This window comes from Furipterus horrens, unplaced genomic scaffold, assembly GCF_987537825.1.
Source record: "Furipterus horrens unplaced genomic scaffold, mFurHor1.1.pri manual_scaffold_9, whole genome shotgun sequence".
Taxonomy (NCBI): Eukaryota; Metazoa; Chordata; class Mammalia; order Chiroptera; family Furipteridae; genus Furipterus; species Furipterus horrens.
Window position 1 is genome coordinate 6,369,252 of NW_028327179.1, and position 14,778 is coordinate 6,384,029.

At 59.1% G+C, this 14,778-nt stretch overlaps 1 protein-coding gene across 3 annotated transcripts in view; it reads right to left on the reverse strand.

Moving 5' to 3' along the window:
- Positions 1-1,272: 1,272 nt before the first annotated feature.
- The window catches only part of EEPD1 (endonuclease/exonuclease/phosphatase family domain containing 1), a 72,241-nt gene continuing 58,735 nt past the window's right edge, over positions 1,273-14,778 (reverse strand). For 2 of the 3 annotated variants that reach the window (XM_090287024.1, XM_090287023.1), the window contains exons 4-8: positions 12,218-12,328; positions 10,091-10,225; positions 7,970-8,108; positions 3,364-3,558; positions 1,273-1,883 (exon numbers count right to left, since the gene is read on the reverse strand). In XM_090287024.1, the coding sequence (XP_090143150.1) occupies positions 1,684-1,883; positions 3,364-3,558; positions 7,970-8,108; positions 10,091-10,225; positions 12,218-12,328 (780 nt within the window). In that variant the 3' untranslated portion in view covers positions 1,273-1,683. The remainder of the gene's footprint in view (positions 1,884-3,363; positions 3,559-7,969; positions 8,109-10,090; positions 10,226-12,217; positions 12,329-14,778) is intronic. The other variant, XM_090287025.1, reaches the window with a different exon arrangement.

Here is a 14,778-nt window from a genome sequence, read left to right on the forward strand (position 1 = left end):
GACGGCAGGTGGAAGGTAGGGGCAGGCCGGTGGGAAGGCCTGGGGGGAGGCTCAAAGATCAGCCCCCCAAACAGCAAGGCCACAGGTTCAGCTACTGCCACGGCCTGGTGCCCTCAGCCTGGCGGGAAGCCAGGACATTCAAAGGCGCGCTATGCCCGCCATCAGACAAGCAATGATGCCACTTAAGGTGCCATGTCTGGGCTCAGCTCTTACTCTTCTGGGAACCTGAAGGTGTCTGCCGTCTCCTCAGCTCACACAGCAGAGAGCTGTCCCAGCAGCCCCCAGCCTGTCCCCACCAACCGGACACGCTGCTCCTGGCCCTGGGAGCGGGTCCCTCCGACATCAAGGACACAGCCTCCCTGGGCAAACCCTGGTGCCCCCAGATAGTCTGCACTCAGACGCACAGCAGTGACCCAGCAAGCCGGTCAGTTCCCACCAGGCTCCCGGCTCACGCTCACCGTCGCGGCGGACACAGTCACAGCACGGAGGTGGGCTGTAGGCTGAGCTCACTGGTTGTGTGGCCTTTAGGAGGTTCTGCTCTCTAAGCCTGTTTCTTTGGCTGTGAAAGGACATTATAATCCTGGGCTCGTGGACACCTAAGGGAGAATCCAACCCAGCTCAGGGAAGGGGGCCTCGTGGCAGTTAACACGTGCTTGTCCCCTGAAGGGAGAATCCAACCCAGCTCAGGGAAGGGGGCCTCGTGGCAGTTAACACGTGCTTGTCCCCTGCTGCCCCAGAGAAGGGCCCTCCCTCAGCACCCCAGGCTCAGTGTCCTGTGGACCCAGAATCAAAAGGTATTCCTCAGAGTCAGCAGAGGGGGGCGCTGGGCTGGGAATCAGACTGGAAGTTGGAGTTGGTGGGGAGGGAGGGAGGAGATACTGTTCTGATAGAATTCCTGTCCAACACAAGGGACCCTGCACTAAGTGTCCGGGGCGCGATGGCACTCCAGCGTAAAGGACAGTCTACCAGAGATGTCGGACAAGGTAGGACAGGCCAGGAGGGAGGAGATGATGCAAAGTTTTTATAGTCTCTTTGGGGGGGGGGTGAGAGGCACCTCTGTAAGGCGGGGGACAAAGTGGAGAAGGGAGGGGCTAATTTGTGTTTAGGACCCTCGAGCCACCGCCCCACAGAGGCACCAGAAGCGGCCACAAGACACCCCCAGCTGGGGACCCAGTCCCAGGCTCTCCCTGCAACCAGGCAGTTTCATCCCTGTTTATTTGTCAAAACAAAACTAAAAGTCACCACTCAAATTATTTGAGAAGATTGCTCAACCACAGTTCAAAGCTTTATGTAATTTGCAGCCAGAACATGAGACTGGTGGTCAGAGACGAGGGCGCCCAGCCCTGCTCAGACAGCCCTCGAAGCCCAGAACGCCTCGCACGCGCCCTTCCAGCCTCCACGACTGTTCCCTGCACTGCCGCCCGGCGGCGACGTCAGCTGCATCTGCAGAGGCTCGGGGGCCAGAGGTCAGAGACATTCCGGTTCTCCGCGGGGCTTCTGATTTGGCCACTGGAACACCCCTCCCCGACGAGAGGTCCAGAAACACCCACGAAGGCGGCGCACAGGCCGGGTCCCAGGCGCTGACGGCCGGATGAGGACCTGGCAGCCTGGCCCTGCAGCCTCGCCAGGGCTGACTCCCGCCTGGGCCCTGCGGTTCAAGGCGGAAAAACGCATCCAGCGTCATCATCGCTCGTGCTTAATGTCGGCTTCACTTCGCTCCAAGGTGACGCCACTGCCGTTCCGAGGCCCTTCCCTCTTGTTCCCGTCCCTTTCCGTGTAGAACTCCGCCAGCACGGGGCAGTGCTCAGACGCCACTCCGCCCCAGGACCAGTTATCAGGAATCCAGGGGTTCGTGAGGCCTTCTCTCACCACGGCGCAGTGACCTGGAGGAAGAGGGAAGAGGCCCAGGCATCAGGGAGGGGGCCAAGGCTGCAGGAGGGGGGGCCTGGGCTCCCCGCCAACACCCCTCAGCTCCCTGCAGGGCCCATCCGATTCTCTGGACCATTTCGGCCCCAAAACCACCTGGTCCGGGCCGCCTGCCCCTCCCCACACCCGCCTCCTCGAGTCCTTATCTGGCCAGTGAGCGTATTTGACACAGGGACAAACGTCTCACAAAGGTGTCCAGAGCAAAGGTCCTTCTTCACAAAGCAAAGACAATACAGCTGGTGGCGGTGGAGCGGAAATAAGTTCCATAAAAAGGGGGAAAAGGGCAGGTGACAGAGGCTTACGAGGAAGGAAAGGTACTCGAAGAATAAAGATTTAGAAATCTCTGAGGCAGGAAAACAACGGAAGAGTCCCGCAAGGCAGGACGGAGCAGGCAGAAAGCCCCGCTGTGGCCTCAGGGAGGAGCCTCGCTGAGGGCGGGGGTTGTGAGGGGACCGAGTCCTGGGTCTGGTCTCAGCCGTGGTCTTCAGTGATCGGACACCTCCCTGGCCCCCAGTGTCTACAGCTGCACATCACGGAGACCTGACTTGTGACCGCCTTCGGGCCCTGGGCTCTCAGACTAACTTGGTGAGGACGGCACCTTCGGCCGGGCCCTCCTGGCAGCTGGCTGGCATCTCACCTTATTTCACGACTGCCACCCCAAGCCCCACTTTCCCCCTCACCCTTGGGACCCTCCCACACCACGGTTCCAGAGAAACCAGCGTCCCAGGCTGGAATTCCCAGTCCCGAGGAGCTCAGCCCGGCCGCGCCCCAGAGCCTCCCAGTGCGCCCCCAGAACTGCAGCTGTCTTGCTGAAGTGCGATAAGCAGCCGCTGGGGTTACCAAAGCTTTCAGGCAGGACTGAGACCCACCGTTCTGTCTCCCAGGAGAAGACAGGCAGGTTCCTGGTTGGGGGAGGGGGCTGCAGTTTGGTGCTGAGATGACCCACAGCACCCTGGTCCTTGGGGGGATCCTGGCTAAAGTCCTCCCAGCCTGTCGTGACGCCACGTGACAGGTCTGCTCACCCGAGCTGCTGCTGCTCCAGGCACTGCGTGTCACACAGCGCCTGAAGGTGACAGAGCTGGAGAAAGGCTTGCTGAACGACTGAGCGTCCTTAAAACGAGGGTGAGTTACCGGCTCACCTCTGACTAGGGCTCTGCTAGCCCACAGCCAGGCTTGCCTGGGACACCCCGCGGTACCCTCCTTGTAGGCCAGTGAATGCCTTTTAATTACTTTGCACACCCACCTTTACTCTCCTAAGTGGCTCTGCAGGAGTGATAATCACATAATCGCCCAAACTAGAACCCCGTCAATGCCTGCCGAGGAGGCAGGATGCCTCCCAACTCCCGCTCAGCACAAACAACCCAGACCTGTCAGTTCAGGCAGGTTTCTCTCCCTTCGTTTCTGAACAGGAGAGAAAAAGAGTGACTTTGGCTTTACCTGTGAAAACCTTCTTTAAGCTTTTACTGATCCAGACGTTGTCTAGAGACTTGGAGCCCTGGGGGTTCTTCGTGCTGATGTTGGTGAAGGTGTGTGCGGGGACCAACGGGTGGAACTTCTCTCTCCTCAGAATATCGTGGTCGCTGCTCTCAGGCCCCTGGCCGAAGTCCCCTAAAACAATCACGTCTTTTTCTCCTGAAAGTGGAAGAAAAAAAATCAGGCGTGGAAGTCGCGGTGGGAGGCACACCCAGGGCTGACCACGGCCCACTTTTAGGTGGGACCACGAGTCTATGACATGAAACCCCTGGAGGGTGTGGGCTGCAGTGTGGTTCTCAGTCTCCCAATTTTTCCAAATTCCTGTGCAAAAATCCCTATACCTTTAAGAGTAGATTAGCAACACACTTGGAAACAGGGGGCGTGGGGTACGCAGGTCACCCCTCTTCCAGCTCATGTGCTCCAAATCTCACAGCAGAAAAAGGCCTCAGGGTGTTGCGCAGAGATTTTACAAAAGCTCAGAAACACTTATTGAGCACAGAGGAAAGGCCACGTGAAGACACGGAGAAGGCGGCCGTCTGAAAGCCAAGGACAGAGGCCTCAGGAGAAAGCGACCCTGCAGACACCTTGACCTTGAACTTCTGGCCTCAAAAACGTGAGAAAATGGACCTTCTGTTGTGTAAGCTGCCCAGCAGCCTAATACAGAGCCAACGTATTTCTCTCTAACATATTTCAACACGCCCCCCCCCCCCGCCCCCGGTCTGTGTGCACTGGAGTGAGGGGGTAGTTTGGAAGAACTGTCCAAAGTGAGCAGACACTCTGAAGGGGCAGTGGCCCCCCAGCTGGGCTCTGAGCGGTTCCCGCCGGCAGCCTGACCCCCGCGCCCGTCTCATGGTGCCCGCCAGGGAGCCCTGAGATCACAGGGAGCGGTGCCCCTGCCACACCCTGCAAGGGCTCCTCATGGCGAGCCAGACGCGTCTGAGACACTCAGCAGACCCTCCTCCTTGACACCAAGGCGCGTCAGTAACGACTAAGGGAGAAATCTAGACAAATGCCACAAGCCGGCAGCAGGGGGCGCGCGCGCACTGCAGGGGACCCTCCTCTAGGGGGCTTGAGGGACAAAAGGGGATCAAACAGAAGTCTTTCCAGGCTCCATTGTGCAGCCACCAGGGAGTTGACCCTCACGCTGAATCAGTCGGCACAACCGTGGCACCCAAAGCAGAGCGAGCCTGAGTGGTCTGGAGAAATCAGTGCCAACTTCCAACGGGAAAGCGGAGCTGAGAGTAACGTTAACAGCAGGTCACACCTGGCCAGTGTGCCGGGCGCTCTCTGCAGATAGGAAGCCGGGGGTCTGAGCAGCTGACCAGCTGCCCAAGGCCGCTGCCTCTTACACAGAGCTGGAAGGACACAGCCGTGAGGACACGGTGGCTGTTCACGGCCAAATCCCGGGCGCCTGGTGCTTGGCAGACCCTCGATAGACACGTGTGGACCGGGCAGTGGGAGGGGGCACGGGAAACCCCAGAGCAAAGGTGCAGTTTACTTCTGAAAGGCACGGAGAGCAGGATGCTACGTGTATTGACTATCAAGGAAACCCGAAGGTTATCAAAGACCGAGGCAGGAGGTTCCCTAGGATGACAGATTTTTATTGGGATGTAGGCCTGAGGAAGGCTGGGCTAAAAAGATAATTCCAAAGTCAGGAGGGATGCCAGCGGCCCAGGGTCCATAAACCCAGCTCTGTGTAATTGCAGGAATGCAAATAACGGCTCTCTTTTATTTTTCTGTTTATGAAGGTCAATAGCTCTTTTTTTTCTGAACAGGCGCAGCCAGGATTCTTCCACCTCCCTTTGGTTCCATCGGCCGCACTGAAGCCATCGGGACAGTCTCTGAGAATCTCAGCTGTGCAGAGGCCTGGGTTCTCCCAGGAAGCGTGCCCCAGGGACTGGGCTCCTTAGCCATCCCCTTGGTTCCCAGAAGCGAAGGGAGAATGCTTGGGACTGGTTTCCTGGAGTGCGTATAGATTTATAAAACGTCGGGGACCATAGCAGGAGCTGGTGCCCACTGAGGGACAGTCCTACGGAAATGTCCAGCACTACGAGGCACCGTGTCTCACTCCTGCTGAGCCCACAAAGCAAGCTCCATGGGGTCTGAGAGAGGAGCATGTCATCAGCCGACTGCCCCGCCACCCGTGGACGTCACCCTGGACGCACATTCCAGACAAAGGCAGAAAGGCCCAGAGTTTGCTCATCAGATCGGTTCTGTTTGCTCTGCCAGAAGCCCAGGGATAGAGGCTCAGTCTTTGTTTCCGCTGCACGGCCCAGGCCGATCGATGGAGCCCGTGGCAGCCTGGGCCGGCTGCGCACTTCCTGACTCCTCGGGTCTGCCGCGTTCACAGTGAACACGCAGGTGGGACGCGGGCAGCTGAGCCATGAGTCGCTGCCCACCCCTGGCCACAGCGAGGCCGAGCAACGAGGAGCTCTAAGCTGCCCAGACTTTCTGATGCAAACCTGATCACTGCCTCGGTCGCGGAAAGAAACAGCGAGTGCCTCGGGCTCTCGGAGAAGTCACAACCTGGTGTCTCTCCTTTCTGTTTCCATGTTAACACAAAACCAAACAAGGAGAAGCTGGGGATCGAGGACACGAGACAGGGCCACAGACTGTAGAAGCTACCAGGTCACCCTTGTAACACATTAAAGACTAACTGTAGGTAAACAGCTGCCCACGGAGCTGCTCCTTTTTAGCCCTAAGACTCCAAATTTAAGTGGGACTCCGCTCACAGCACATCCTGGCTCAAAGCGCAAACTGCCTGGTAGTGTTTGGAAGGCGGAGCCCGCCCAGGTGTGCCCTGGCCGACGGACAGGTAAACAGTGCGGTGCGTATGCGGGGTGGGGCCGAAGCAGGTTCCAGTTGTTTGTACGGGGGATAATGCAACAATGAATAAGTAATAACGCGAGAATAAAAGGTGCTTTGCGTTCTGCAGCTGTAAGCCTACTTTTGCTTCACCCTGTGCACAGCGGTGTATGTGTGGCCTTAAGAAGGGGATTCTGGCACCTGCTGCAACTTGGAGGGAACTTGAAGACCAGGCTAAAGGAAATATGCCCGACCCAAAAGGACAAATACTTTAAGATTCCACTTCCATGAGGTCCCTAGAGCAGTCAGACTCATCGAGGCAGAAAGCAGGACGGTGGTCGCCAGGGGCTGGGGGAGGGGGTGGGAGTCTGTGTTTAATGGGGACTGAGTTTCAGTTTGAGATGAGGAACCGATTCTGGGGGCAGTGGTGGGGGTGGATGCACCACAGTGGGAGCGGACCAGTGCTGCTGACCTGTGTGCTTAAAAATGGTTAAGAGAGTAAAATCTCTGTCATGTAGAGTTTACTGCAATAAAAAAAAATCTTTCCTGCCCTGGCTGGTGTGGCTCAGTTGGTTGGGTGTCATCCCATAAATCAAAAGGTCACTGGTTCGGTTCCCTGTCAGGGCACACGCCTGGGTTGCGGGTTCAGTCTCCGGCCGGGCGTGTACGGGAAGCAACCAATGGATGTTTCTCTCTCACATCGCGGTCTCTCTCCCTCTCTCTCTCCCCTCCCTTCTCTCTCTCAAATAGCAATGAAAGAAAATGTCCTCGGGAGAGGATCAGAGAAAATCTTTCTCCCCACTAAGACTGTAGTTTGACCAAATTATTTTTATAGGTGACCCTTCATGCACCGACCACACTGTGAGAGGCCAATTTAACAAGGAAAAGGCTTAGAAGGAATCCCAGGCTGCCCACCCTCACCCAGAGCAGGCAGCCCGGAAACCCAGCCCAGCTGAGTGCAGCTCAGTCTTCGCCGCTGTGGCGACCTTTCCTCCTACGCGGCTGTGGGCACAGCCTGGGCGACTGAGAGCCACCCCCCCCCACTTCCTTCTGAAGTTCTGCTCTTTTTAATGGGCTCTTAACCCTTCTGGTATTTTCTGAGTCCACTCACGTCCGCCCAGCACAGACGGGTTCGGTTCTTGCCCAGACAGTCCCCGAGTCCCCGGCACCTCTGTGAGGTCAGCACCCTTGGGTGCCCCATCAGGTGGGACCTGAAGTTCGGCGGTGACTTGCTTGAGGTCCTGCAGCTCCTGAAGGAGCTGGGATGCAAACCCAGCCCCTCTGAGAGCCGCGGGCCCTCCTTGCCAGCTGCGCAGCCCCAGGAACACAAACCCCACGTGCTGCCGACTGGGACTCTGCCACTCCCCTGTCACTTGTCACCAGCTGTCACAAGATGGGCACAGGCAGAGAGGTAGGCGGTGCCACGACTGCGGCACAGTTGAGGTGGCTGAACCCAGGATGAGCTGTCCCAGGGGAGGGTGTCCGTTTCCTCCCCCTAATTCTTTCCATCAAAGACAGGCTGAAAGGTACAAGGCCGATATTGTGGGCCATGTGGGCCAGACACACAGGGACAAAGACGTCACCGCGCACAGGGCGGCTGGGCTCTAGAAGATGCGGGGCGTGACCGTCTCCCGTGCTGTCGCTACGCACTGCTGCTGACCCAGTGACCAGCCTGCAGGGTCAGAGAGGAGCTCACAGGCGGCCACCCCAGCTGCCCCGCAGAGGCGGGAGCCACGGCCCAGCCACAGAGGCCGCCATTCCCCACCTTTCAGAGCTTCCTGCAGGGTCTGGGCGAAGCTGGCCACGCGGTGGCTGTCGCTGTGATTCTTGCTTGGGTTCTCGCCCCCAGGGAGGGTCAGGGTTGCCAGGTGCAGGTTCACAAGGGTCAGGTCGTTACTTCCCACCTGGACAAGGGGAAACAGAGTAGCAGGACAGGCTTAGACACTCCTCATTTCTGGAGTCCGGTACGACGGAATGGCGGATAGCTTCATGCACAATGCTGACCACAAGTGAGCATGAGGCTGCTCCCGCCCAGGAGGCGAGGCGAGGGGGGCCACCCTACGATCCGTTAGAGGTGCCTGTGGGGCTGAGACCTACGGCGCACCCCGCTCCTCCCAGGGTGTATCTGAAAGTGTTGGGGTTTGGGGTCTTCCCTCTAAGCGACTGCAGGGCAAGGGGAGGCGGCTCTAGCAGCTGCTGGTTAACAAAGGGGGGAGGGGCAGCCTGGATCCCCTGCCAGGACCCCCTGTGGGGACCTGCCTCCCTGCCACCCCACACACATCCCACCCACCCCCACGTGTTCTTTCTCTCTGGAGACCACTGCGCCCAGATGCTCCCTCTCACCCGACAGGTCAAGGACGAGAGCTGGCCGAACTCCGGCCACTCAGGCCCTGCCCCAACCCTGCATCCCCAAGAGGGGTCACAGGGTGCAGGTCCCCTGAGCTCCCCGCCTGGGGTTGCACAATCCTGACTTCCGTCTGTCACGGCAACAGACACTAAACACTGCCAGGAAGGGAGGGCATGCAGGGGGACTCCCAGGAAGTGGCGGCTGCCAGTCTGTCTTACAGATGTGGCCGCAGCTTGCTGCCACCACCCAGCCCCGAGAGCTCCCTGCAGCTGCTGCTCTGACCGCAAAGGGACCGTCCTCAGGCCGTGGGCAGGGAAACCCCGCCTGGGAAGCCTGGGGAGAAGCCACATCTCTGTCCTGTGCCACCTGCTTTGTAAAAGGAAGTACAGGACACGCACCAGGAGACTGCTCACTTCAGAGAATGTGGGCCAATCACTCCCGACCCGAGCCCACCTTTTGCAGGGCCTGGCCAGTCCTGGCTGTTGTCCTGCTTGGCCCCGAACGTTGTTAGGAGGCTTGAAGAGGACATGTGGCCGGTCTCCACGTCAGGGCCTGAGGCACAGCCCCAGACACCCCCAGGTGTGTGTGCTCACAGAGTCCCAGCAACTCTGCAGCTACAGCTGTGGAAGGGCCCCAGCACGTGGGCAGCCCAGTCCCCAGCTGGCGGGGCCCCGGGCCCAGGGAGAGACTGTGCTGGGGCTTGGGGCGACTCTCAGGCCCCAGAACTGCTCTGGAGCACACAGAAGGGGGCGTCCCCGATGCCCAGCAGGCGCCTTGCTGTGTTCTGCGGAGAGGGACCACACATGTTGGACCCTGTGACTTCACAGGTAAGTGCCGTGGGGACACGGTCCATTGATTGCCCACTGGGTGGTATGTTCTGCTGCCCAGCAGGGCACCTGGGGAACTGAGAGACTGCACCTCTCGGTCGGCTTGCTGCTCCTGACTCGGGTGGGACAGACAGACTCGCTCTGGGGGGACAGACTGGCACATGGGTGCGGGATCACCAGGAGATGTCCCGGTTCCACAACCCAGAGGCTCCTCCCAAACCCCCTCCAAATCCAAATGACCCCTCGAGCACCCGCCCTGCCTGGTAAGGAGAAGAAGGCCCTCAGCACAGGTGTGCTCCCTCTCGTCCAGAGGGTCCCAGACGCCCACCGCCGTTCACCAGTGCCGGGGTCGGGGGTCGGGGGTGGCTGGAGAAGCATCAGGTGCTTTTGAAGAACGGAGAGTCCTGGGCCCTCTCCCAGGAATTCTGGGGGTCTTGAGTAGGATCCAGGGATCCTGACTTTAAGAAAAGCTCCCCAGGTGACTTTGCTGTGTCAGGTTTGGGAGCGGGCCCTGCTGCCCCTCCCGCCGGGGGGGCGGAGCTCAGAGCCGAACCCCTCTCATTCCCACGCTGGACGCGGCCAGCAGCCAAGGGAGGCCCAGGAGGGAACACGGTCAAGGCAGGCAGGTGCAGTTTCCCTGGCTCACGGTGTCCAAAGGGACTTTTTCCCTGTTTAGAAGAAGCGGACCTTCGCGGTGACACGGAGCAGGTACCTTGAAGCGCGCGAGGTAGGGCCTGGGGCCTGCGGGCTTCCCGTGCCCGTTGCCCGGCGAGATCTCCTGGGAGACGGCGTCTCTCAGCTCCACGCCGGCCCACGTGTCCCACAGGAAGCCCGAGAAGCCGGCCCCCTGCGGGAGGAGAGGGGCGTCAGTGTGGGGAGGGGTGGGGGGCTCGGGGCCGCGGGAGGCGGCAGGAGAGGCCGGGGAGAGGCAGCAGGCGCGGCGCTGGGTCGGGAGGTCCCACGCACGCACGCGGTCAGAGGAGCGGCAGCACCTGGGCGTGGGGCGGTGAGAGCAGCAGCCAGCAGAGCCCCAGAGAGCTAACGGGTCTGAGCCTGAGCCCCACTTGCCTCGGCGGGCGACTCGGGCCAATGGGCTCATCGCACTAGATCTGCCTGTGGTCACTGTCGCTGCCCCTGCGGCTGCGGGGTGGGGGCTGGGGGGACAAACCAAAGACGCCCGGCGCCCTTCCTGGCCTCGGAGAGGCGCGCCTCTGTGGCCACTCCTGGGCTCGTCCTGGCCGAAGACGAGCGTGCACCCGTGACTTGCAGATAGAGTCCAGCAGACCCAGAATGCGATTAAAAATTTCTGTGGGCTACTGCCCCTACTTAAAATTCAGGAAATGTCCCATGAAAATGTATCTGTTTGCATCTTCCGAGAATCCAGGAGACTTGTCCTCACTGGGCCCGCAGCCCCCGAGGGCGGAGCCGGCAGAAGCCCCCAGCCCCACGTGGCCGGCCGGCTGCTGCCTCTGCGCACCCCCAGGTCCCCGCCCCCGCTCCATGGATGGAGCGTTCCGGGGCACATTATCTTTTCAGGCCTCCAGACACCCTGTGGGTTAAGGAAGGGGCCCTGCTCCCCTTTCACAGATGAAGAAGTTGAGGCTGAGAGGGTGAAGAGGCTTGAACGCGGGCCTCGCTGCAACCGCAGGCTACTGTCCAGTGTCCCCGCCACCCCACCTGGAGTAGGGTTCCCTGTCCTGTCCCTCCAACAGGCTGTGAGCTCCCGGCAGGAGGGGCTCCACTGGGCTCAGGTGTCGACCCCCTGGGCTTACAAAGAGCGAGAACAGGCAGGGCTGGGTCTGCTTTCCTTGCCAGCAGGTGGGCAGCTGGCAAACCACTGCCTGGCACGAACTGACCTCTCTAGTGACTGCTGAATGGGTGACAACTGAGGCTTAGAGGGACTTAGGAGCCTCATGACCCTGCACACGTGTGAACTGCTATTAATAACCGCAGCCACAACGCAAGGCACAGCGGTTCCTGCATGCGCCGAGGAGGGAGGCCCACGGGCTGGGGGGGGGGGGGGTGCAACCCAGATCTACTCCAATTCCGCTTTGTTCCCCACCTCCCGTGAGTGTGCCTGGGCCTCCCCCCATAGGCCCCGCCTACACACGGCAACAGAGAACCCAGAGAAATAAGACTTACAGCATCTTCTCTAGGCTCAAAAGAGCACGTACAGTCAACAAGGGACTGGCTACATTTAATCCAGCGTACACGTACAATCTGAAAGCCCCAAACCTCGATATTGCTCATATAAGTGCCATTCGTATGTGTTTGCGAGCATACTTGGTATATTGGAAGTACAGGGAAGTTACGTGATGGCAATTTCCAGCTCATGGTTCACTGACTAAAGTCTATTTTAACATCTCAAACGCCACAGATACTAAACCTTCCAAATGAGCAACAACTGGTCTTGCAGGTGACACGTAAGAGGGACAATGGGGATGGACAGCCACCCCTTCCACGCATACACTTTCTACCCCTGAACGCACGAAGTTTCCAGTCACCCAGCAGTGGCTCTCCACAAGCCCGGCTGAGGCAGAACGGTGGGAGGAGACTCTGAGGACCAAGGACAGAAATACACCATTGGCCGCCTTGGCTCCAGACAGGATTTCTCCCCTCCTCTCAACACCCCAAACTCCCCTTTCTGCCCAGGCAGCCATCCAGCCCCAATCTCAGCACGGACCCCAAACCAGGGCATTTTGAAATGAATGGCAAAAATGCGCAAAACACCAAAACTGCACCAAGGATGCTGGCAAAGGAAATTGTCACGTGTCCCTGGGGAGGGAAAAGGATGCCTCAGTAACTGGATAAGGTCAAGGACGTCTGCAGACGAGGGTACCTTCTGGAGCTCAGCCGAGGACGTGTCAGCGACGACGGCCTTCCAGCAGCCCCGCGGCCCCTTCCACTTGCGGATATTGGGCAGGACCGGCTGGTTCAGCTCCGTGCAGAACTGCAAAGGGAGAGCACGAGGTGGTCAGTGCGCGTTCCCACTCACGGCTGCCCGACTGCGTGGTCCCGGCACATTGGCCTTATCCGCAGACTTGCCGGGCTTCACCCTTGGGCAAAGGCCCAGAAGACTAAATCCCAGAACCACACGTTGAAAAGCAAGCTGTCCCTCTATGAATCGCACAAGAGTCACCAGGGGACTCTTAGTTCCCAGCAATCGACTCCCTGTGTAGCCTTCTAGCACCAACTGTTCAAAACCAGCTGTTAGCATCCTTTTTCTCCTTGTAAGCCAGTGGGTGCCGGGCCCCAGGAGGGTCTAGATCAGTATCAAAGGCAGAGGAAAACAGATGGCTGCGTGGCCATCTTCCCTCCTGGGGGCTTAGCAAACGGTGCGGAAACTGAGCCCCAGCCTCATCCTGAAGCACCCATCGTTCACACCGGTTTTCGTCTGAGGAGAAAGCCCAGCTTTCGGGGGTGGCTTTTTAGTACCTCTGTGTGTTCCACCAACGTGGCGTGGGAACTGCAGAGCGGTCTTATCCCCAAGGCAAAGACGGCACAGGCAAAGGAACATGAGGGGTCAAGACACGAGGGACTTCAGAGCCCCTCTAACTCAGGCCCCAAACACAACCTTGCCTCTTGGAGTTGGTTTCCTTCCTTCTTTCCTTTCCTTCTTTCCTTCCTTCCTTCCTTCCTTCGCTCCCTCCCTCCCTCCCTCCCTCCCTTTATTCCTCACCCGGGGATATCGTTACTGACTTGAGAGAGGGAGGAAGGGAGAGAACAAGAGAGAAACATCGATGTGAGAGAGAAACACTGATTAGCTGCCTCCCATATGCACCCCGGCTGGGGATCAAACCTGCAATCCAGGCATGTGCCCCGACGGGGATCGAGCCCACAACCTCGTGGTGTACGGGATGACACTCCAACCAGCTGAACCAGCCGGCCGGAGCTTGGGGTTGGTTCTTTGGAGGGACCCCCAGAATTGGTCAGATTTGGGTTCAGTTTTCAAGACACTCCAACAGCTGGCACCACCCCGTCCTGGGGACAACGCCCTCTTGTCCCTTGCTTTTGGCACCTTGGACGCTGCTGTGTGTTTGGCCTCCTTCTGCAAGCACTGCCGCCATCTCTCCAATGAGCTGCCCTGAACTGCCCTCCCTGCAGCCCCAGCTCCAGCCCCCATCTCCCCCGCACCACTGAAGGCCCCCAGCCGGACCTGCAGCTCAGATCTCTCTCCTAAGTTCTGAACTGTGTTTCGACCCCTGGACCTAACATTCCATCTGCAGGTCCCCACAGAACCACAACCCCAGCAAGTCCCAAAGGAACATGCCGTTCCCCTCCCGGTTCCGTGCCCATCTCCTGGCACTTGCATCCGTCCAACTGCCCCGACCTGTCCCTCTGCCCCATGTCCCATCGCTCCTCCAGAGCTACGAGATGCCAGTCTATTGGCCCAGCCTTTGTCCTCGTGCGGCTCACACCGCAAGGTGATGCATTCGCAAGAACTCAGCCCACCACTTCTCCAGGCACTGTGGAGAACGTGAGGCTGGGCCGGCCACAGAGGGTGCCGGGTGGTCTACTTCATTGTTTTTTAAGACTTTATGTATTTATGTTTCAGAGAGAGGGGAAGGGAGGGAGAAAAAGAGGGAGAGAAAGATCAGTGTGTGGTTGCCTCTTGTGCACCCCCAACTGGGGACCTGGCCTCCAACCCAGGCATGTGCCCTGGCTGGGAATCGAACCGGTGACCCTTTGGTTTGCTGGCCAGCACTCAATCCACTGAGCCACAGCAGCCAGCGCTGGGCCGTCTACTTTAGATATGCACCATGCTAGGAGTTCTGCTGCTCCTGCAGTTACACGGGTCAGGGCCTGCCTCTCCCCAACAGAGGACGCTGTAAGGCAGGGACTGTGCCTGAGTCACCTTTAGGAAGCCCACCTGGCACCGAGCGTGGTGCCGTGATGCTCTCCGACCAGCTGCTGGTGAACCAGGACGCTGCTCACGTTCACGCAGGACAAACCGAAGCGGGGATTGCTCCTTGATTCTAATTATCAAAATCACGGCTTCAATTCCCACCCGCCTTTGAGTCTGCCTGGGCAGTGTTTTCCCTGGGGCCGGGCCACCGGCTCAGCCAGCGCGGGGGGCTGCGGATGGGGCTCCGCCCCGCTGCTTCCCCTGGGCCAGCTGGGCCTGGCCGGAAGCCATCCTCGGATGGGAAACGAAGCACTTTGGAAAATGCAATTGGAATTTATCGACTATAACCTACGGGATCCAGAGAGGAAATGCACTGCACACAGGGTCCAATTTCCCGCCAGGGAATCACTGGAGCTGAATCCAAGAATCACTGAAAAGGAAAGGAGCTCCCCACTGCCCATCTGGTGCGACCCTGCTCTCCACGCAGGGGGTCCTGTACCCCGCTGCTCACCGCAATCTCCCAGCATGCACCGGGGAGGTTCCATTTTTAAAAA